The sequence below is a fragment of the Oryx dammah genome, unplaced genomic scaffold (assembly GCF_014754425.2).
Source record: "Oryx dammah isolate SB20612 unplaced genomic scaffold, SCBI_Odam_1.1 HiC_scaffold_11232, whole genome shotgun sequence".
NCBI lineage: Eukaryota > Metazoa > Chordata > Mammalia > Artiodactyla > Bovidae > Oryx > Oryx dammah.
The window spans coordinates 1,837,743-1,862,037 of NW_024080625.1; the positions used below are offsets into that span (position 1 = coordinate 1,837,743).

Consider the following 24,295-nt stretch of genomic DNA (forward strand, 5'->3'; position numbering starts at 1 on the left):
CTGTCCTGTTAAGTTATCAAAAGAATCAAAACGAGGGTGATTTTGTCAGCTGCTTTGTTGTGTGATACAGCTGGCTTTGAGAATAGGATATACTAGATACATATTACCTTGAAATGAGCATTCTATGAACTAAGTTGTTTAACAAATATTTCCCATTTTTCCCCTTGAAGCCTTAGTCATTTCAACAGATTGTCTATGTTTCTTCCTTTCTTACTAGCATGCAGTTTATTATATATATATGTATATTTAATTGTTCTGAAATGTGTCATAATCTTGTCTAATTGTATATTTTTCCTAGTGTCAACCTTTATTGCATTTTATTGTTAAAAAATATGGCTTAAAATTTTTTGTTTTGTTTAGATTTTACCTTCCAGGCGAGGAAATTTGGACCGGTCTTACACTTGTTCTACAAGAAGTGCAGCTTATAGTCCAAACTATTATTCAGGTATGACACATTACTTGGAGTCAAGGCATTCCTACCTTTCAGTCTTCTTCTTAGCAAATCATTTGTGTTTACTGTCTCTAAAAGTGAAAACATTGTCAAAAGCAAAATGGTATTTTTTTCCACTAAAACATCAATTTAGTAAGCTATTTGTGGTTACTATAATACTTCACTAATCTAGTCTCAACCGAACATTTTTTAAAGAGAAAGTTTTTTTTGGAATCAGTTCTACTTGCTTATTATGCCATTGTAAAAAGCAGTACAACTCTGGTTTTGGATTTTTTTTTTTTAAGATATATGTATGTAATGTGAAGGATACTTGTTTTGTACTGATTTAAAGCACAGAGCTAGCCTATTTGTATTTGGCTTAAAACCATAAATTCTGAAAACTTATTTCTACCCAAGCTTGTCCCTCCTTTAGGGCAGGAAATGTTCACTACATGTTTCTGTCTAGCACCTGCCACAGCCATGCTTGCATATTCAAGGGCTTGCCTTTTCAACTTGTGATCCATAACAGAAATCGGCATTCTCTAGGCTATTCCTGGCCCCTGGCCTGCCTTACTTTTCATCTGCCCCCTTCTTAAGGTTTGGATTTGCAATGATCTGGCTCTGTCTTGGGGAAACTTAAGAGTTTTTTTTATTGGTTAGCCTCCTGGCAGCATGACCCAGGAAGATTGTAGTGGTCTTCCAAAGTTTTTCACTCCTCATGCTTTCATCTCCTCACCTGACCACAAGTATGGGAATATTAGCCATACCATTGAACTTGTTTCAGTGGGATTTTTATAAGGATAAATTGAGATAATAAATATGAAATGCAAATAATAATTATTCTTATTTGGCTTCCTCAGGATTCAGCAAGATGAGATCTCCTCCCCTAAAAAGACGTTAGTATGATGTTCTTTGAGATTTATATTATATTTAAATATCATTTAGTGGGTGGTACTTTACCTTGGGCACTGGATTTCCTCTCCCAGGGTGGGAAATGGTCTCCACATAGTATGTGCTTAATTGTATAGAAAAATCAGTTAATTTTTTCAGAAAGTAACTCTGCCATCATTGTTGTTGAAAAGTTCTTTCTGATGAGCAGAGAGCCTGAAATCTGGCTTCATAGGTTATTAGTATTAATACAACGAATAGGACAGTTGAGTGGATAATGAAATCAGATCATTAATATTTTCATTTGAACTCAAGCTATATATGCTTGTAATTTTGTTTGCTGGTTTACCATTGGACAGAATATTTGGTTTCAGTTTAAAGTAATTACCTTTAATATTAATTACATTTAATAATAATCATATATAGAAAATTATACTCAAATTATATTCAATACTCCTGACTAACTCAACTCTTACTTAATTCTGTGGTCATTTCTGTTTTTTTGTCAGTATATATCCACGTACACATTGTATGATTCAAAACATACCATCTTTTGTTAACCCAGTTTTTAAAAAAGTATTCTGCTTACCTATTACTCTTCATATTTACCTTTTTCTGTTGATTTCTAATAACCCATGGAATTTATATGGACATTCACAGTCCTTTACGTCCAATCCCAAAATTCAAAAGGCTCTGAAAACCAAAAATTTTTATCATAATTTGTTTGACATCAAGATTGAGCTGTATTCTTTTCTTGGCAAAAAACTACATGAATTGATATTTAACTATTTTATGTTTTGCTTTTTAAAAAATCTCTGTAAATATGAATATTTACGAATTTCACTATAGATATATCAATATGTTTGATAACAAAGTGCTGCTTCAGGTTATACTTAGAAGCACTACATAATATATGCCAGATTATCTTTGTAAAATTTCAAAAATTTTTTTAAATGTAGAAATACAACTGAATCCAAGGGGCTGTGATTTAGGATAATGGGCGTGTATCTTCATTTCCTTCATTTTCTTTATGGTTTAGGTCCTTTCACCTTCATTGTTTTTAGGTATTATAAATACATAACTTAAAAACATTTGTTCTTAGCTATTTTCTTTTAAATTTCAGTAGACCCTTGATATTCACAAAGGATATTTCTGAGATCATCTCAGGTCTCTATATTCTTGACTGTGGTGGTATTTAACAAATTGCTGGCTTTCTACTCAATTACATGATTCTTGAGGGTTATTTTTCTATGTTTGTCCTCATACCACAAGTTGATCCCTATATCAAAATCTTATGTCAGAGTTTTTGTCTCTCACTTGAAAGGCCTTTTTTTTTAGGAAAATGAAAAAATTTGTAACAGTTACTTTAAATGTGATGATGACTTATCAACAATGAGTAATAAAACCATATTGAATGGAGACGCTGAGCCATTACATTCATTCTCTAAATTAAAACCTGAAGCAGAGGATTCAGATTTATGCCTCTGCCAAATATAATCTAGTCTGTGACCAAACAAATTTATGGTGTTTCACAGACTGCTAAGGTTGCTCTCTGACAATTAGAAATTTAAATCTGTGAATGCCAAAGATCTGTATACATTTTTTTCTTATACTGAAAACTGTAATTCAAATCCTTTTACTGTGTACTTTTTTTTTTAACTTTGTTGCCTTGCTACACCCGTTCTTATTTATTGCAAGTCCTGCAGAATATTGTTTCTGCTGTCTCCTCTTCTGATAATTTACACGTTAATTTCTGTGGTCATTCACCTTGATTTGATTGGGCTAGACATGGGTCCTCAGTTTACTTGCCTTAGTCTCCTCATTATGACCGTATTGGTTTTTGTCTCCTCTCTTACCTTATCTACTCCTCCACTAAGGTGAAAACAAACACAGGAAAACCTCAAACTAGAATCTAGAGTCTACAGCTTCCCATTTACACTTTACTGGATCTGCTTCTCTATATCAAGCTTTTAAAATATTTCCAAGATCAGACCATATAAAATGCTGGTTTTTTTTTAAAAAAAAGCTGATTTTAAAAGAAAAATTTAGAAAGCAGAAATGCATCATTTTCACTTTAATAACTTATTGTTGACCAGACTTCAAGACCTCTTGATTTTATTAAGAGCACAATTGGAAAAAAAATTAAAACATTCTAAACCTTAGATAAAAGTAGCTCAAGATGAAAAGAAATGATTTTGCTTATGCTTAGAATCATTATTAATGTCTTATCTTTGTAAAATATGTTAAATAAGGTTGCCAAACTGACATTTAGTAGGTAAGATGAATTGAAGCATCCTGTATTCATAAGAACTAAATAAACCTGAAACTTAATAGGAGCAACTGATAGTTACTTTCATTGTAAGTGATTGCCTGACACACTTTTTTTTAATATGAAGTTTCACTGTGTCCATAAAAATATTGCCTGTCTCTATAGAACATGTGTATAGAAAAGCAGAAAAATACCAGTAATTCCATCACCAAATTAAAATTTTGGTGTATTCCCCTATAGTGCTGTGTGTGTACACACACACATGGGTAATCTTATTTGTGGCATTTGCAAACTGACTTCTTAATGATGACAATACTAAAAGAGAGTGCAGCCTCCTTTGGTGGCCCCTCTGTAGCTTTGCTTGATCACATCAGCAGTAGAACATTGTTCAGTAATATCACTGAGTGATTCTGGTGAAATAGATTGCTTGATCCTGTGCTTTTTCCTTTAATTTTAAAGCCAAAAAACCTGTGACATCTGTCAGATACCATCAAAGTGGCTACTCTGGTTTATCCTTAGTCTCAAATTTGCATTTTTTGGTAGACTTATTCCTCAAGTAGACAGCTAAAGTTAGATCATTCCCTAATCAAACTTTAGCAAAAAGTATGAGAAACAGATTTCTATCATTATTACTTTGCTTAAAGATAATGATTTTCTGGTCCTCTAATGAAACTCATTTTCATTAGCCTCGTGTCTCTATTTTTACAGTAATAGTAATAGATGTCAAGTCAAGCATAGTTGTTGGCTGCAGAGGGAAAAAGTTGTAATTCATTATGAAAATTAATTATTAGATTAGGTCATACACTGGTACAGTAATGGTGGTACTTAATACCACCCTTGACTGTTTCTTTTATTTCTCTTATTTACCCTAAATTCTGATAATCCTGATCAACTTCAAAAAAATCCACAATACAAAACTAGTATTTTTGTCAAAAAAAAAAAAAAAAAAAAAAACTAGTATTTTTGTCAGTTGCCTTACTTTTTAGATAAGAGTATCAGAAGCTTACATTAAGTAATTTAAACAGCAAATACTTAATATTGTGCAAAATTCTATAGTAATATGCTTTGAAAGAGGATCTTCAAAGTGATGTGGGCATTAGACAAAAATTCTGGAAATAGAGAATTACATTTTCACCTTTCCATTGGTGCTCCTCAGTCACATCGGCTAACATCTGAACTTATTTTGAAAGTGCTGTTTTAAATTGTCCCATCCTGCTGATAGAGGAGAATATAAAAATTATCCTACTCCTAGCTGAAACTGAAAGATTTTTATCACCCCAGTTTGTAAGCCACAAGTCATAAAACTGAAATAGTAAGTAATCCTCACTTAGTCTGACTGCAGTAACAAGTATCAGAGTATTGATATGTTTGATCATAACATTCAATGACTGAAGTTATCATACCAGAACCAAATGCATATCATGGGTCATTCCTGCCATAAGCCAGCCAGAATAAGCAGCAATTAGGTTATCTCTGCTCTTAGACAGAGCCCCTGAGTCGTGAACATGGTAATTAAAAACAGAGTGACACCAGCTGCTTATTAAGCAATAACTGTTGTTCATTTGAATTACAATTCTCCTTGGCCCTCCACCTGCTTTCTTACTGGTCTGGCCTACCTTCTTTCAGGCCCAGGCCTGGGAGTGCTTGCAAGATATAGTTGGGGTAAAATGTTGACTTTTGGTGGACACCACGGAGTCACATTGATGCAGATAAGGCACATGGCTGTGGCAGGATTCAGCTCCTTCATCAATTTTCAGGTTAGTATGGCTGAATCACTTATAGTTTGTAGAAGTTCCCTTACTGCAGACTTTGCTGGCAGTTGAGACTGGTATCTTTCTTCCATGAGAGACATGGTGATATGCCACATTACTTTGGAATACAATGTTGGACATGGTTGCAGTCATATGGAGAACCACTATAGGTATTTGTTTAATTTATTCAAACTTTTATTCTTCTAGACAACACTTCCTCAGACAGTTTTATTGGCTCAGGAGACCTAAGAACCTTTGGCCAGAGTGCAAATGGCCAGTGGAGAAATTCCACTCCGGTATCAGGTTCAACTTTACAAAAATCAAGAAACAGCCGAAGTCTTTACCTCGAAACCCGAAAGACCTCAAGGTAAGTAATCTGGCTGCTTAGTTCACAAGCCCTTTCTCCGTTATAAGGGAAAATGGCCATAGGACAGTTGTTACTTTGGCACTTTTAAGAAGTAACACCATTTTTGAACTTTAAACCATAGTGCATACGTGTGCATGCTAAGTCACTTCAGTCAGGTCTGACTCTGTCAGACTTCTCCTCCAGGCTTCTCTGTCCCTGGGATTCTCCAGGCAAGAATTCTGGACTGGGTTGCCACGCCCTCCTCCAGGGGAGCTTTCCAACTCAGGGGCTGAACCTGAATCTGCTGCATCTTCTGCGTTGGCAAGCGGATTCTTTACTACTAGTACATCGATGTGGACAGATTCATTTTGTACTTTCAACTTTTAATTTACTTAGTGCTGAATTTTGATGACAGCCAAAGTGAAAATGGATCAATTTCTGCAACTTTAATAGCGAAAAAAACACATTTTGCAGACTTTTGACATGAGCAGAGACCTGACTTCAACCAAAGCAGGCTTTTACTTTGGTTCACTATTTCTATTAGATAATAGATGCATAAAGAACTTCATCATAGTTAGCCTAACTTATAAGCCCTGCTTACTCCCTCGCCAAATTTATTCTGATTATTAAAGCCAGATGAAGTTTGGCTTAGAAACTTTCCCCTTAAATACTTTATGTCAGTACATTTTTTATATGGTATTTATGATTTCTTAAATATTACTCTGGTGATAGATTTTAGACATGTAGGTTCATTTAGTTTTTTGTTTAGTCAAAGCTAAGCTTTCTGGTGTTAGTTGAAACCAACCAGATAGTTTTTATTTTATGATTATTAGCACATGACCTCTGGAAACATGTGTGAGTACCTCAGGATTTGTCTTCCCTACTTCTTAATATTTAAAAAAATCATAAATCATTAATATAAAAAAAGAATTCATTAATACAGTTGCATTGTAAAAATTAAAATATTGCCAATAAAGCCAAAAATCCCGTAACCCCTACTCACAGTCTTACTCCCTTCCTCTTCATGTGTTTGCTTCCAAATCTTTTCCTGTGTTCATTTCTCTTTCACTCTCTCTTGCTTATATATAGAATGATATATATGCTATGTAATACTATAGAATGTATAATATGTTTACTTCATTAAAGATATTCTGTATGCATCATTTGGCAAGTTGCTTTTTTTTACCCAATAATGCCATACTGCTATTTTTAAAAATAATGTTATTATAGAAACAGGGCATATGCTTTGTACAAAGTTAGAAAATACAGATAAGCACAAAATAAGCAATAAAAACATCCTACTCCCACCAATCAGAGATCACCTTTGTAATGTCTTACATTAATATATACATCCTTCCAGATATTTTTCTCTGTTTATACACATTTTTATCCAAAAATGAGTTCATACTGTGCATACTCCTCTGTAATCTTTTTCAGTCATCTTCTCTTTTTTCATTCAGTAAATTTTATCTTGTACACCGAATAAATTATATTTAAATTTTCCTAGTTGACCCAAAAGTATGCTTTACAGCTAGTTTGTCCAGACCTTATCCTTTTACAGCTAGTTTGTACAATCTAGAATTGTATCAGTAGTTATCCCCCTTCAGTTTCTTATAGTCTTGAATAGCACTCACTTTTCTTTATAGATCCATGATGCGTTATAATTATTTTTTAAGTAGATAAATTAAGATTTTTGTTGGAGTTTCAATATCAAATTCTCAAAAATTAATAGAATGAATATACTGAAAAGTCGAAGGATATAGCAGACCTGAAAAGCGCTGTGAACCAATTCAACATGATTAAGATTTATACAGTTTTCACACGGTGGTAGTATACAAACTCTACTCGAGTCCTGTGGACTGTGAACCAGGAGGCACTGTGTGTACATCCAGGGACATGAGGTTAGGAGCAAAAGTTTCATGGTCTAAAAGCACTGAAATTACGTTAGAAGTCAATATCAAAAGATATTTGAAAATAACCCACATATTTTCAGGTGCTATGTGACATTTACCAGGAGAGTTTTTAAACTTAGCCATTGAAAGCCTCAGTAAAGTTAGAGGGTGATTGCAGAGGAGAAAGCATTTAAATGAAAAATTAGTATCAAAATGAGGGATTAATATTAAAGATACTTTAAACAAAATCCCATGTATTTGGACATTAAGTGTCCACTTTTAAATGATGAGTGTATCTAAGAAGCCATAACAAGGAAAATTAGAAAATATTTTTAATAGCATAAAAATGAAAAGAGAATTTACCAGAAATTGTTGCATGTAGCTTAAGCTGCCCAATGCAGTTGAATACAACGTGGAGTCTTGAATAAGACAAAACAAATAGTGGACACTAGCATAACATTGTGTGAAATTTGAACAAAATCTGTAGTTAATACTCTATCACTTGTTAATTTCTTGTTGTTGTTTTTTTTTTTTTTTTACAACATAGTATTTATATTATCAGAATTGGATTAGAAGTTTCAAGCCTCATTCAAAATTTTTTTAATATAATTTTTTTTAATCACTAAGATAATAAATTTTCTAGACTTTCAGCAGTAATACTAGATCCTAAAATACATGGAACTATATCAAAGTTTTCAGTGACTATAAGTTAGAAATCTAGCATTCTATTCATTCTAAGTCGAGTGATTATGGAATCAAAATGTCATAAATTCTTTTAGCTAGGCAAAAACTCATAAATCTTCTAAAATATACATATTACACATACTCTGTGTGTGTATATATATGTATACAAAAGCTTTTCTACTACAGAATAGCACCCCCTTTTTTATGACATGATGTTTTTCTGCATAATTTTTACCTGTTGGATTTGACACCTATGCTTCCTCATAGTATCATTAGTTTGTCCTCTCTTCGGCATGTATTTTATAAACTAGATTTTTTTGCTTGAGTAAAATCTATACTGTGTTACATCACATTAGAAAACCTACAACCATATTGTTAGTGATGCTGGGTTGACCTCTGGATTAGAGTGGTAACACTCTGATCCTGAATTATTAGGTTTTCTTCCTCCTTTTGACTAAAATGTCACCTAAATGACGTTACTTTGGCATTATATGAATGACCAGTTTCAAATCAACCTAAGAGTTATTAAATGATAACCCTTATCTGATAATTTTTAACTGAGGTGTAATTGATATATAACATTGTATTAGTGTCAGGTGTGCAGCATAATAATGTAATATTTGTATATATTATGAAATGATCACCACAATAAGTTAACACCCATCATCATACAGAAAGATCTACTCTCTTAATAACTTTCAAATATGGTATTATTAACTGTAGTCACCATGCTGTGTATTACATCCCCATGACTTATTTTTTCACTGAAAGTTTGTACCTTTTGGCCCCCTTTGACCTGATAATAACTTTATTAGAGTTAATGAAATAATATTTTTCTGATTTTATCATTTCTTTTTTACTAACTAATTGGCACTCTGCTATAAGGGAGAGCTTTTTTTGTCATTAGTTAGAGCTGTTTGTTTACTCTCTGGGAAGGCAGAGTATGTGATAATAAATCTTTTTTTCATTACCAATTTTCAAAGTAAGTTTTAGCCACTTCATGTGGTTCAAATCAATTCAGATTAATTCAATCCATGACAGTCGTTACTCTTCTAATGCTTACATTCTCACAGCCGTGGCCAATGGGAGCTCCTTCACTCTTCCATCTGGGTCTGATTCAACCTTGTTGGTTGGTGGTAGCTCCCTTGCTTTCTGGCATTGCAGGATGCCGTCATGCTGTTTCTTTAGGTAGAAGAATCTTTGCATTAAAACACACACACACACTCTAGGAAGAATAAATACAAAAGACACTGTGGGGAATCCATTATATCCTTACCAAGCAAATTGTATTGGCCTTCCCATCTTTTCCTGGCTGCATCTACCCATCTAAGAAAAGAAGCCTGTTCCTGAGATTCTAAGTTCTTGCTCTTTTCCCCACTCCATCACATATAAAAATCATCAGAGTTTGAAAGAGTTAGAGTATATGTACATTTTTATTTTCTTTAGACCTAATTTGATTTCATTTGGATTCAGACCACATATATTGATTTAAAAAGTTCATTTCAATAAATTCAGCTTAGTTAGCTATGTACATTATTCTTCATCCTCAGCAGAAAGAAAATTATATGAGTGTAAGTAGCTATGCTGGGTGATAATAGATAAAGAAGAACACATAGGAAATAACTATAAATTATTAACCTAACCTTAGAGATAAAACTGGGTTTTGAGTCCACAAAAATATTTTTATTGTCAATTTTCTGCATTATTTGAAGCAGATATGGTATAAAGAAACAATTCTTCAAAAGAGGTAAGCAGAGAGGCCAAAAGAAGTCACAGTGATGCGGCCTCATAATAAGCCTTCTAGTTGTTTTTAGTGATAGATGGGAGCCCTCTGTTGGCCTTTTAGGAAACTTTAAAATTCAATTGAAAGACTCATTTGAACTTTAGCTTTATTCATCTTTGCATATTTAATCTTAAAATATTTTCCTCCAAAAGGCTGGAAGAGGGCCTGCAGGGAAATGTGTGCATATTAATGTACCTTGAACCCATATTTTCTGAAGAAATCTAATCCACTATGCTTTCCGTCATAGATGTGAAACTAAGAAATAAAATTTTAGGTGTTTGATAGTTACATAGTTTGGCAGTTTAAGACTTCATAAATGGCAGAACTTGAAAAAGCAACTCATGTATCATTTCCTGGGTATTTCCCTCGCAAGGTACATCTGTCATTCTACCTGTTAATTTTTTGTTTCTGTTATTCCACTTTCTTCCTTGAAAGTGGAAATCACTTGCTTAGATTTTCATGTCTTTTCTTACAAACTCTTTTTTTTTTTATAGTGGATTATCAAACAATTTTACAGGAAAGTCAAACCATCACTGCCATGTGTCTGCATATGAAAAATCTTTTCCTATTAAGCCTGTTTCAAGTCCATCTTGGAGTGGTTCATGTCGTCGAAATCTTTTGAGCCCCAAGAAAACTCAGAGACGACATATTAGCACAGCAGAAGAGGTAAGGAAAAGCTGCTAAAAGTTAAACTTGCCCTACTTTCAGCTACTTGTTCCCTCTGACTTAGATGTTTATTAACCATTGCATTTACTTAACCCTTTCTGTTTTTTTTTTCTTGATTACTCTTTGAGTGATGTCATCTGTTCTAAAAAGATTAAGGAGATAATTTAGCGGTATTTTTCTTACCATCTTTTATTTCTGTTTGATAGCAGACTTAATCTCCAGTATTGTCTGAGTGGCTTCTCGTACATCAAACTATCTATTTTCTCTTTTGGACCCTTCCTAAAACTCTAGCTTCATGTGGCAAAACTGTTAACCTTGCTGGATTTGATAATTTGATAACATACCTGGCTGCCCTTCTTATCAGGATAATTTTTCCTCAATATAAAAGAAAAATCAAATAGGCACTTAAACAATTTACATCTTTTCATTATGAGTAAAATCTTTGAGATCATAAACTTTCTCCACAAGAAAGATGTGTTGACACTGTGTTGTTATATTCATTCAGTAAACTTAAAAGAAAAAAATCATTTCCGTAAATATAACGTATAATTTATACAGTAAGGAAATGTACTTAAACCTGTTCAATTAAATGTTTATTATGCATCTAGTCAGCTTTGGACTGGTTGCTGTGGAGATACAAATGAATAGTAATGACCTCACACTTAGATAGCATTAGATTTTCCAGTGTGCTTTCCACATATATTACTGTTTTGAATTCTTTTAATCTATGAAATAGGAAGAGATGAGGCAAAACCACATTTTATAAGGTTGGAAAGTAAAGGTCAGAAGTCACACAACTAATAAATGGTCAGCCTGCAACCCAGTTCTTCTGCATGAGTCCAGTGTGGTATGATTTCTCTACACAACATGGTGATGTGGTTCCTGCCCAATAAGAGCTTCCAGAGCCTGAAGTCAAGAGTATAGTGTTATGTGCTAAAGTGAAGTCACTCAGTTGTGTCCGACTCTTTGCGACCCCATGGAGTGTAGCCTACCAGGCTCCTCCATCCATGAGATTCTCCAGGCAAGAATACTGCAGTGGCTTGCCAGTTCTTTCTCCAGGGGATCTTCCCAGCCCAGGGATTGAACCCAGGTCTCCCGCATTGCAGGCAGATGCTTTAACCTCTGAGCCAGCAGGTGATGTGCTAAACAATTACGTAATTTGGTGGTGAAGATCTCTTAGGTGGCAAAACTTGATTATTTGTGACATGGTTAGTTAAAAATGCTGTATGTTTTTTGGTTTAAAATTTGTATTGAATCTACACTATTCACAGAGGGGGGCAAAGCTAGTGAATCATCAGAGAGAAGGATAGACAAAACTTGGAGCAGTTGCCTTTGGTGATAGCTGAGCAACAGCTATTTCTTTTTCACTGTACCATTTGTAACATTGAATTTAGTACCATCAGTTACTGCATATATAATTTTTTTAATTACTGGAGTGGCAGGAGTTGTGCTTCTGCTAGAGCCTAGGCAGTCTGCAGATTACAGAGACTTGTGGGGAAAGAGTGACGGCATGGCAGCAGGACGCAGGCCTCCCAGACCCCTCCTTGCCTCCTGGCTGCTGGGATCACGAGTATCCTTCAAGCCATGTACGTTGTAAGCCCACACCATTCACTCACTAGCCAACCAGTATTTGGGACAACTCAGCCCCGCCGCCTTCTTTCACCTTCACTTCCAGCCTGAGGACTTGGGCTGACCAAATACTTTCATCCTTCCAATCTACCCTCCAGGCCACAGGCTGGGTCAGTGGAGAATGGGAGGCTGGTTTCTCTTTCCTGCTATAGTGTCAAGAAGATGCCAAGGATTGAACCTGTCCTATGGAATAAAAGCTGCAGAAAATTTTACTTCAGTTGTTTTCAGGCCTTTAATCTGCTGTGAAAAGCAAGGTACTTGTAGTATAGAAATATGAAGTAGTCTGTATTATATGAATAAGATAAAATATTGGACCAAACATTATTAAATGAAACTCTCAACACATTATTTAAATGTTTAGTCTTAGGTGTTATAGATAATACAGATTAAAATATTACTTTTTTCCCACTGAAGTAAGATTATTAATGGTAGCTTATCTGTTCAGTTCAATTCAGTCACTCAGTCATGTCCAACTCTCTGACCCCGTGAACTACAGCACGCCAGGCTTCCCTGTCCATTACCAACTCCCAGAGCCTACTCAAACTCATGTCCATTGAGTCGGTGATGCCATCCAACCATCTCATCCTCTGTCATCCCCTTTTCCTCCTGCCTTCAATCTTTCCCAGCATCAGTCTTTTCAAATGAGTCAGTTCTTCGCATCAGGTGGCCCAAGTATTGGAGTTTCAGCTTCAGCATCAGTCCTTCCAATGAATATTCAGGACTGATTTCCTTTAGGATGGACTGGTTGGATCTTCTTGCTGAAAACTTATAAACTGGAGGAAAAGTTATTTTCCATGGAAATACTGGGATCTCCAAGGGAGGTGCTGTTGCTTATGTTTAAAGAAGGAGAATTGTGTATAATCTTATGTCTAGAGTTGTCTAACATCTTCAGGAATATGAAGCTGTCTATAGAATTAACATGTCACCACTTACTGTTCAGTTTTACAACAAAGATTTGAAGATATGTACAAGGAAGAGGAATTTGGAAATATGCATGTGGTGGCTGTACTACCACTTGGCTGATGGCTGATTCAAGGGCAGAGGTTACTATTAATTAGATAATATTGTTCTTTAATGTTGCCCTTGAGGACTTCCCTGGTGGCTCAGACAGTAAAGTGTCTGTCTGTAATGCGAGAGACCTAGGTTCAATCCCTGGGTTGGGAAGATTCCCTGGAGAAGGAAATGGCAACCCACTCCAGTACTCTTGCCTTGAAAATCTCATGGACGGAGGAGCTTGGTGCAGGCTACTGTCCATGGGGTCGCAAAGAGTCGGCACGACTGAGCGACTTCACTTTTCTAGCCATATGCGCTATTTAAGTTAATTTAAATAAAATAAAAATGTAGTTTCTCAGTCATATTAGCCACATTTCAGGCACTCATTAGCCATACTTGGCTAGTGACTACAATATTGGATAGTACAGGTTAGGAACATTTCCATGATCACAGAATGTTCTCTTAGTACTGTTACAGAGGATGTGAGTTTCTGTTTGGGAAAGAAAAAATACTAAGAAAAAAATAGAAATGTTAAATGGCAATAACACAGGTAGTTTCTTTTCAGTTATATATTGCTTCCAGACATGCTTCTGTGCTACGTATTAAGCAGCATTTTAAGATGTTGGGCTGCCTTACAAATGACACTGGTGGGTTTATTCTTTTTTTTTTTTTTTTTTTTTTTTAAGAAAAACATACTTTACTAATTATCCTTAAACTTATTAAACTTTCTTTGGTCATTTATTAGATTTATAACATAATATTAGCCAACTTCCTTTGCTCTAATATTTTACCCAATTATAGCTTCCTTTCCTCTCAATTTCTTAATTTGCTCACTCAATAGAAAATGGTTTAACAAGTAATATTGTTGTTGTCCAGTCACTAAGTTGTGTCCAACTCTTGGCAACCCCATGAACTGCAGCACACCAGGCTTCTCTGTCCATCACTACCTCCTTGAGTTTGCTCAGACTCACGTCCATTGAGTCAGTGACGCCATCCAACCATCTCATCCTTTATTGCCTCCTTCTCCTCTTGCCCTCAGTTTTTCCCAGCATCAGGGTCTTTTCTAATGAGTCAGCTCCTCACATCAGGTGGCCAAAGTATTGATGCTTCAGCATTAGGTGTTCCCATGAATATTCAAGGTTGATTTCCTGTAGGATTGACTGGTTTGATCTCCTTGCTGTCTGAGGGACTCTCAAAAGAGTCTTCTCCAGCACCACCATTCCAAAGCATCAGTTCTTTGGCATTCAGCCTTCTTCATGGTCCAGCTCTCACATCCGGACATGACTACTGGAAAAAACATAGTTTTGAATGTATGAACCATTGTTGGCAAAGTGATGTCTCTGCTTTTTAATGCACTATTTAGGTTTATCATAGCTTTTCTTCCAAGGAGCAAGCATCTGTTAAATCATAAATCAGTTTAAACTGAAAGTATGGGGCTTGAAGAGACCTCAAATAATTTGTTGGAGTATTAAACATTTACTTCTGTTCGTTTTTTGTTGTCTAATGACTGAGGTTGTTCAGGCTCAGACAGAAGCTTTTCTTTGAAGATATATTTATTGAAGAAAATGATTTGTTTGTTATTTTTAAAAGTCAACTTTGTGTTGAATTAATCTAGATTTCTTGTAATTGCATTAGATGAGTCACTTAATGGCATGTTGGTTCTTCATGTTTTATTTATAAGTATAAAAATTTATTCCAAGAAAACATTATTTATGTGATAGGAGGGAGGAGGGAAATGTTTCTAATTTTTTATGCTTTAATTCTTTTTTAAAAATTGTATTGAATTGTGATTTATAATATTGTGTTAGTTTCAGGTGTACAGCAAAGTGATTCAGTTATACATATGTTTATTCTTTTTTCAGATTTTTTTTCTCATATAGGTTATCACAGAATATTGAGTAGCGTTCCCTGTGCTATACAGTAGGTCCTTGCTCCTTGTGTGTCTTGTAATCGTAGTGCGTATATGTTAATCTCAAGCTGATTTATTCCTCCCCTACTTTTCCCCTTTTGTTTGTAGTATTTAGGGTACCGCAAAGATCCTTTCTATCTCATCTATTCTTGGTGTTCTCTTGAGGTCTTTGAGTGATGGGGATATTTCTTTGCCTTCCCTTCATATGCAGAGTAGCCTCTTATACCAATGTATCTGCTTTACTTTTCTTCCTGTGATAAGATAATACAATCAAAGCTTTTTAAGATGTAATTTGTTGGGATAGTGGAAGTGAACTAAAATTTAGGTTAATATCCATGACCCAGGTGTAGTACTCCACTTCTGATTTCCCTTCCCTCCCTCGATTTCCCTTCTATCCCTCCATTTTACCACCCTTGAAGACAACATACTGTTAACCCCATAGTATTGTGGATTAGGTTATTTGGTATGGTGGGAAAGTGAAATCAAGATTTATATTGAGGAGTGTTCAGAATTTCAATTATTAAAGTGCCAGATAGTACAGCTTTCCAGTATATAGATCACAGTGGAGTTAGTTGGCAAAGATCTCTCTTACACCCTAATAATCTGTAATCATGCTGCTTTCTTTTGATTATGTACTTGAAGAATTTTCATAATAGCAAATTTGTGTTTTAATAAGGGCTTCCCTAGTGGTTCAGATGGTAAAGAATCCTCCTGCAGTGCAGGAGACCTGGGTTTGATCCCTGGGTTGGGAAGATCCTGGAGAAGGGAACAGCTACCCACTCCAGTATTCTGGCTTGGAGAATTCCATGGACAGAGGAGCCTGGCAGGCTACAGTCCATGGGGTTGCAAGGAGTTGGATAAAGAGGCATTTATTTTCATTGTGATTTTTAATTATAAAAATATATAGATAGTCTCTTCACAAACACTAAAAAAAAGGACCACCATTGTCTTGAATATATTAAGGTCTAAAGGGTAAGATAATGGTATTTATTTTCTTCATAGAGAACATTGCAAATTTGTTTCTTCTCTTAGTTCTATTTTGCCACCAAATGCTCAACTACTTCTTTCTTTTGTGATCACTCAACTATTCAGATTTAAGGATAGCTCTTTCTCATAAGGGATTGTCAAGTTGCACAGTGCAAGGTATATCTTGTTAGACTGGTAACATTATACTGACAATGTAACTGAAATCTACTTATGTGCCCCTTGGACTGCAAGGAGATCCAACTAGTCCATCCTAAAGGAGATCAGTCCTGAGTGTTCATTGGAAGGACTGATGTTGAAGCTGAAACTCCAATACTTCTGCCACCTCATGCAAAGTGTTGATTCATTGGAAAAGACCTGATGCTGGGAGGGATTGAGGGCAGGAGGAGAAGGGGACGACAGAGGATGAGATGGTTGGATGACATCACCAACTCAATGGACATGGATTTGGATGGACTCCGGGAGTTGGTGATGGACAGGGAGGCCTGGCGTGCTGTGGTTCATGGGATCGCAAAGAATCGGACGCAACTGAACTGAACTGAAAAAAAGATTGAAGAAGAAAAAATTTAGTGTCTCTTTACCTTTGCCTCAGTCATTGCTTTATTCATTGTGCTTTTAACAAACTTTTGTAATTGAATGAAATGCTTATGTGCGTATTGAAATGTTGCAGTGTAGGATGTTACTAGCACTGGCACGAAGTTTAAGATTATTTTGTGAAAATTGATGTTTGTATTAAACTGTATATAAGATTTTTTTTAAATCCTGGGGCATGTTATTTAATGAATGCAGCCCATTACTTCAGGGGATCTGTGCAGAGTAGGTACATGATTACAGTTACAAGTTCTCACGTAAACTGGTTCTCTGCTAAATGGCCTCATTTCTCGATGTTGTTCTCCTGATTCACACTGACCTTACTATTCCTTGAACACATCAAGCATATTCCTGTCCAAGACCCTTTGCATTTGTTCTGCCAATACCTGGAATACTCTTTATAAATTTCTATGACTGACTTATTCCTTTGATTTAGGCTTCTTTAGAAATATTACCTTTTTAGAGAAGTCTTATCTGTTCTTGCTGTTCTTCCTCCATCGCTTTCTGTTCTCTTCAATTTTCTTCATACTACTTGACTAATTTTTTGTTAGTCCTTCAGCTTTAATGTAAGCTCTCCAAGGCACAGACTATTTTATTCAGCGCAGCATCTCTAGTGCCTGGAGCATAGTAGGTGTTTAGGTTGGTAAGTGAACTATGCTGTGGAATATATGCTTTTCCCTAAATTCAGTATTGGAACTTCATGGGAAAAAAAAAGAGTAAATAAAAGTTGGCAATGAAAACCATCTTTGGAAAATACTTACACTCTTAAAAATTGGGTAGAATAGGAAACAGCTCTGATCTTGACTGTTGCAATTACTTCCTTGTGATTTTTCTAACAGGTATCAGGAGTCAAGGACTTTGTTGGAGTCCGGTTTAGAGAGCCTCATTTTTTTTAATGTTTTATTTCTGGGACAATCAGTGATGCAAAAATGGCCTTCTAGTTTCATATCCTACAGTTTCTGTGTGCTGCTATTTACATATATGCCCCATAATTTTCCAAAATACACTGTCAAGTATTTGCTTCACTCACTTCTCTTATATGTGCTTTATAATTTTGTAGAATATTATTAATGAACCATAATTCTTAATTATCATCAAGACACTGCCAGAGCTTTAAGAGAGCTCTGAGAGTCTAGATATTACTTAGAGAAACATTGCCTCATTGAATGTATTTAAGATTTTTTTTTCTTCTCTTATAGACAGTTCAAGAGGAAGAACGAGAGATTTACAGACAGCTGCTACAGATGATCACAGGGAAGCGGTTCTCTATAGCCAAACCCACCACACATTTTCCTTTACACCTGTGAGTCACAGAAACATATTTCAAATGAATTTTATTCTGCATTTTGTTATTGGATGTTGAAATTGTTTTCTTTCCTTGCTAGGTCTCGATGTCTTAGTTCCAGTAAGAATACTTTGAAAGACCCACTGTTTAAAAATGGAAACTCTTGTGCAACTCAGATCATTGGCTCTGATACTTCTTCATCTGGATCTGCCAGCATTTTAACTGCCCAGGAACAATTGTCCCACAGTGTGTTTTCCTTATCGGCTTACACCCCAGATGCTGGTACATTTGGATCCAAAGATTCTGATCCTGTCCATCAACCCGAACATGACCACTCTCTTTCACATCAGGCAAATAACTTACCAGCTTCAAATACAGAATCTGAAGGTAAAAATGGAATTGTATAGCTATAGTTTCAGTAACCAATGAATGGTTTATTGGATCTATGAGAACTGTATGAATTATAGGCAAGGTAGTAATACACATGTAACTTAATTAAGATATAAGATACAAGATACCTTAAATACATTTAATTCAGTTAGCCATGCCATGAGTAAATGAAACATATAAATAGCTTACTTTTTTCTTACAAATGATTGAGAGGCAAATGATTTCATATAATATTTAAAAGGTTAACTTCCTGAACAGTCTTGTGTCAGAGTATATTAAGCCCACCTACTTTAGTACTTTCTCTGTTTCTAGTACTTTACAATGAAAATTAAGTACTCTGAAGTTCTAGGAGTTTTGAAATATCAATTAAGGATTGAAGTAAAATTTCTTAAATAAATAGTACTTATAAAACCTGTGTAGTAGGTTTATGCATTTTGGAATGGTTGTCAGCAAGTTTTGAAAACAAAATTTTCTGTCTAACTTTCAGCTAACCAAAATATTTAGTCTCTTGGAATTCCAGTAAATTAAAGGTTTTGCTATGGTAGTTTTTGTTTGTTTGCTTAGTTTTCCCCTCCTTTATGTATGTATGATGTGTGTATTTATGGTATGTATTTAGGCATGTAACTTAAAACAAGTTTTTTAATCTGTTCCTTACTTTCTTAAAAGCCTCACTTGGGGATAAAAATTGTTGATGTGATTATATGGCTACGCAAATTCACAGAAACTTAAAATTTTGTGAAGTGATTTACTGAGAATTATTATTAAAAGCCTTTAATTTCAGAAGCATTTACTTTATGTCAGATGCTTAGATACAACTAAACTGGAACAAATATACAGTATTGAATGGTTTAGTTACTTCCTTATACCATTTATTAAATATTCTAAATAAGATTCTAATCATAGTGCTTTAGAAGGATATGATTCCTACCTTTATCAATAGAAAATAAATGCTAGAATTTGTACTGTTTGGACTCTGCTGCTTCTCACATAGCTGTTGCTTTCTTTCTTTCTGCCTTCCCTCTCTTCCCTTCCTCCTTCCCTTCCCTCTTGCATCTTGTTCAGTCTCATACTGGTTCATGAACTAAAGACTTTTGAGAAATCTTGGCATGTTCTTATTTCTCAGGAATAGAAGGAAGGAGCACAGGGAACAAGCACAGTCCAGGAGAAGATGCTGAAGGGCATATATACTTTTTTTTTTGCTTTATTTGTGAGACAGGCTCTTCACTAAGCCGTATTTGTGGCTCAGTGAAAATGGACCTGCCTGTCTTTCTCCCATCTTTCCTTTATCCTTATGCTGTGTTATTTTTATGGAAATAGAATATAGCAAAGTATGGGAACTTAAGCTATAGACATCTAGAAGGTACAGCCATGTGGAATTTTGTTAATGATAGGCTCTTGTGTTTTTTGTTTAGGATCAGACTCTGTGATTTTACTCAAAGTGAAAGACTCCCAGATTCCAACTCCCAGGTAAACTTTGGTTAAAGGACATTATTAACATTGTTTTCCCTCTCTTTAATCACAATTTCTTCACTAAGAGTTAAGTAATATAAAACAGCCTCAACTCAGACCACTCTTATGTGTTGTTTGAATTATTTCAGTAACTTCTTAATTGATCTTTTTTCCTCCAACCTCCGTTTTATTCTTCATGCCATTTTCTACCGTGTTCTCTAACTCATTCTTTGCCTTATTCGTCAGTCCACCTTCAGTTCTGCTGAGTGAACTTTCTAAAGTGCTTATCTAATCGTTCATTAAACTCCCTCAAGAATGCCTGATAAGATGTGGAATCAAGCCCAAACTCCTAGTACGGTATTCAACACTCTTCCTCCACATGCCTTGCTTCCTGTCATATATTTTTTCTTTAACAAATATTTATTGATAGCCTAGGGGTGCAGGTACTGGTACAGACATTGGAGGTAATAGCAGTTAACAAAATGAAGTTCCTGCTCTCAAGAAGTGTACATCCTAATTGTACCAAAAGGACCTTGATGCCAGAAGAGAAGGGGGTGACAGAGGATGAAATGGTTGGATAGCATCACCTAATGAATGGATATGAATTTGACCTAACTCTGGGAGATAGTGAAGGACAGGGAAGCCTGGCGCGCTGTAGTCCATGGACTTACAAAGAGTTGGCCATGACTTAGTGACTAAACAACAACAAAGGAGAGGGATGGGGGACAAATAATAACAAATAATTAAATATACGTATACCTGGTGGTAATAAGTACCATGAAGAAAAATAAAGCAGGGTAACATACAGACTGGGGATTGGGAGTGCCATTTATCTAGATGGTCATGACGAGTTTTCGCTAAGCCGACATTTGAGGAGAAACACAATGGAGGTGAAAGAAGGAGCCATGTGCAAAATACTGGATGCTTTCATGTGTTTATTTTATGCTGACTTACAAGATGATAGGTATTTTCATACTTTCACATGAATATGTGAAGTGTTTCTTCTGCCTGATATGTTCCCCTTCTCCCCCTTCAACTTGTCTATCAAGCAGTAGTCTTTTTCTTATCTTTTAAGTCTCAGTTCAGATGTGATCTTCTGTATGAAACTTAACCCCTCTGAGAGGTACCAAGTATTTCTTCCTCTGTAATCCAGTTGAGTTCAGTTCAGTCGTGTCCGACTCTTTGCGACCCCATGAATCGCAGCACGCCAGGCCTCCCTGTCCATCACCAACTCCCAGAGTTCACCCAAACTCATGTCCAAGTCGGTGATGCCATCCAGCCATCTCATCCTGTTGTCCCCTTCTCCTGCCCCCAATCCCTCCCAGCAACAGAGTCTTTTCCAATGAGTCAACTCTTCTCATGAGGTGGCCAAAGTATCGGAGTTTCAGCTTTAGCATCATTCCTTACAAAGAACACTCAGGACTGATCTCCTTTAGGATGGACTGGTTGGATCTCCTTGCAGTCCAAGGGACTCTCAAGAGTCTTCTCCAACACCACAGTTCAAAAGCATCATTTCTTCAGTGCTCAGCTTTCTTCACAGTCCAACTTTCACATCCATACATGACCACTGGAAAAATCATAGCCTTGACTAGATGGATGTTTGTTGGCAAAGTAATGTCTCTGCTTTTGAATATGCTATCTAGGTTGGTCATAACTTTTCTTCCAAGGAGTAAGTGTCTTTTAATTTCATGGCTGCAATCACCATCTGCAGTGATTTTGGAGCCCCAATAAATAAAGTCTGACACTGTTTCCACTGTTTCCCCATCTACTTCCCATGAAGTGATGGGACCAGATGCCATGATCTTAGTTTTCTGAACGTTGAGCTTTAAGCCAACTTTTTCACTGTCTTCTTTCACTTTCATCAAGAGGCTCTTTAGTTCTTCTTCCCTTTCTGCCATAAAAGTGGTGTCATCTGCATATTTGAGGTTTTTGATATTTCTCCCGGCAATCTTGATTCCAGCTTGTGCTTCTTCCAGCCCAGCATTTCTCATGATGTACTCTGCATAGAAGTTAAATAAGCAGGGTGACAATATACAGCCTTGACGTACTCCTTTTCCTATTTGGAACCAGTCTGTTGTTCCATGTCCAGTTCTAACTGTTGCTTCCTGACCTGTATACAGGTTTCTCAAGAGACAGGTCAGGTGGTCTGGTATTCCCATCTCTTTCAGAATTTTCCACAGTTTATTGTGATCCACACAGTCAAAGGCTTTGGCATAGTCAATAAAGCAGAAATAGATGTTTTTCTGGAACTCTCTTGCTTTTTCCATGATCCAGCGGATGTTGGCAATTTGATCTCTGGTTCCTCTGCCTTTTCTAAAACCAGCTTGAACATTTGGAAGTTCACAGTTCATGTATTGCTGAACCAGTATTGTAACCCAGTAGGTTACTGTTAATACTTAGATTGCTATGTCTGCCATATGGGGCCTTGGCAATCAGTTGCTAGGATAATAATATTATCAATTTTCCATTGAAACAATTAGGGATAATAAGATATTCTTTCTTATCTCAATTCCCCTATATCTTTGCAATTTCCCAGTATGTTCTAAACTTTTTGGATATTTTAAAAGTATTCTCAAAAAGAAAGTATTCTCTAGTTAGTATAGTTTCTCAAGGAGACTTTACAGTTTAGATTCTTTATAGTTTTGGGGGGTTTTTTTGAGTTAGACCTGGGTTCCGATCTTGCCTTTTCCAGGCTTGAACAAGTTACTCTTCTAAACCTTAGTTTCCTTATCAATAAAATGCCAGTATTAATATCTTACTATTGAATTGTTGTGAAGGTAAACTTATAGATAAAACACTTATAAAAGTGTTCTATATGTATGCACAAAAATAGGTGTTCTTTCTTGGGAAAAAGTTGATTTCATATAATGAGTGCTCTCAGTTCTTCTTTACTGAGTCTGTCTTTCCTTTATGGAGAATTTCTTTTACTGATGACTGAACAGTGAGATGGATGAGAAGTAGTCTTCAGTGAGGCTCACTGGATGATGCTGTCTATCAAAGTTGGAGCCTGGTCTCTCAAGGCTTGGTTGATTGGCTCCTTAATCTCCCACCACTGCCTCTCAGCTAAGTTCCAGCAATGAAGATCTGCCCTTATTTCCCAGAATATGCCGTGCATTTTATGCCTTTGTGTTGTTATACATTCCAACTCTTCCCCTTCTGCCTGGAGTTTGCTTTCTCTCCTTGTCTACTTGTTACACTCTTAGCTTGCTTTTTAAACTCTGACTCAGGTGTTGGTTTTTTCCTCAGGACATTTCTCTGGCTTCTCTAGATATCGTTAGTCTTTTCCTCCAGTACTTCTGTCTCTGTACCTTGTGTTACTAATATCTTTGTACCACCTCCTGCTTTCAATAATAGCATGTGGCGCATTAAAAGTACATAGTAAATAAATCTTTGTTAAATAACAAATTTCCTAGAAAGCCTGAAATACTGTCTTGAGTAGTCCAAATACTCATCATCTCCATTGTGGCTTAATGCTTTGGTTTATTAGAAGACATTTTACAATAATACAACATAGTCTGTGGAATTGGACTGAAGTAGTTTCTAACCCTGACTCTTCCAGGGCAAATTATTCTTTTAAACTCAGTTTCCTTTTCTGTACAGTATAAGTAATGTTTCCCTATTACACATTATATTGAGGCTTAATAATTTGTGGATTATCATAAGGCTTTGCCAATACATAAAACCTCTCTAAGAGAGTTTTGTACACAAAGCAATAAGTAGGTGCTTATTGCATCAGTTATATGAGAAGTAATGTGTAATCTCTGAAAAGCAAAGGGATTTTGCTTTTCCTTCTGTGTGTTGCTTTCCTATGCCAATAGATACCTTGATGCATTAAAGAGAAGTGCTTGTCCTTTACATTATTTATTTATTCAACAAATATTGAGTGCCTGCTAGATGTCAGGCACTATTCTTGGTACAGAGGATACAGTAGTAAATACAAAAGACAAAAATTCCTATCCTCATCAAGTTTATATTCTAATATGGGGAGCATTGGGCTTCCCTGATAGCTCAGTTGGTAAAGAATCTGCCTGCAGTGCAGGAGACCCTGATTTTATTCCTGGGTCAGCAAGATCTGCTGGAGAAGGGAAATCTACCCACTCCAGTATTCTTGGCTTCTCTGGTGGCTCAGCTGGTAAAGAATCTGCCTGCAGTGCAGGAGACCTGGGTTCAATCCCTGGGTTGAGAAGGTCCCCTGGAAAAGGGAAAGGCTACCACTCCAGTATTCTAACCTGGAGAATTCCACGGACTGTTTAGTCCATGGAGTCACAAAGAGTCTGACATGACTGAGCGACTTTTTTTTTTTTTCACTTTCATGGGGAGCAGATTTGAGTAGCATGATCTAGTACCATGAAATTC

General features: G+C 35.9%; 1 protein-coding gene across 3 annotated transcripts in view; it reads left to right on the forward strand.

Annotated features, from left to right (window-relative positions):
* LOC120861314 (sentrin-specific protease 1) overlaps nucleotides 1-24,295 on the forward strand; it is a 52,041-nt gene that overhangs the window by 7,381 nt on the left and 20,365 nt on the right. For all 3 annotated transcript variants that reach the window (XM_040236949.1, XM_040236948.1, XM_040236950.1), the window contains exons 4-9: nucleotides 361-445; nucleotides 5,546-5,705; nucleotides 10,538-10,709; nucleotides 18,015-18,118; nucleotides 18,201-18,487; nucleotides 19,903-19,957. In XM_040236949.1, the coding sequence (XP_040092883.1) occupies nucleotides 361-445; nucleotides 5,546-5,705; nucleotides 10,538-10,709; nucleotides 18,015-18,118; nucleotides 18,201-18,487; nucleotides 19,903-19,957 (863 nt within the window). The remainder of the gene's footprint in view (nucleotides 1-360; nucleotides 446-5,545; nucleotides 5,706-10,537; nucleotides 10,710-18,014; nucleotides 18,119-18,200; nucleotides 18,488-19,902; nucleotides 19,958-24,295) is intronic.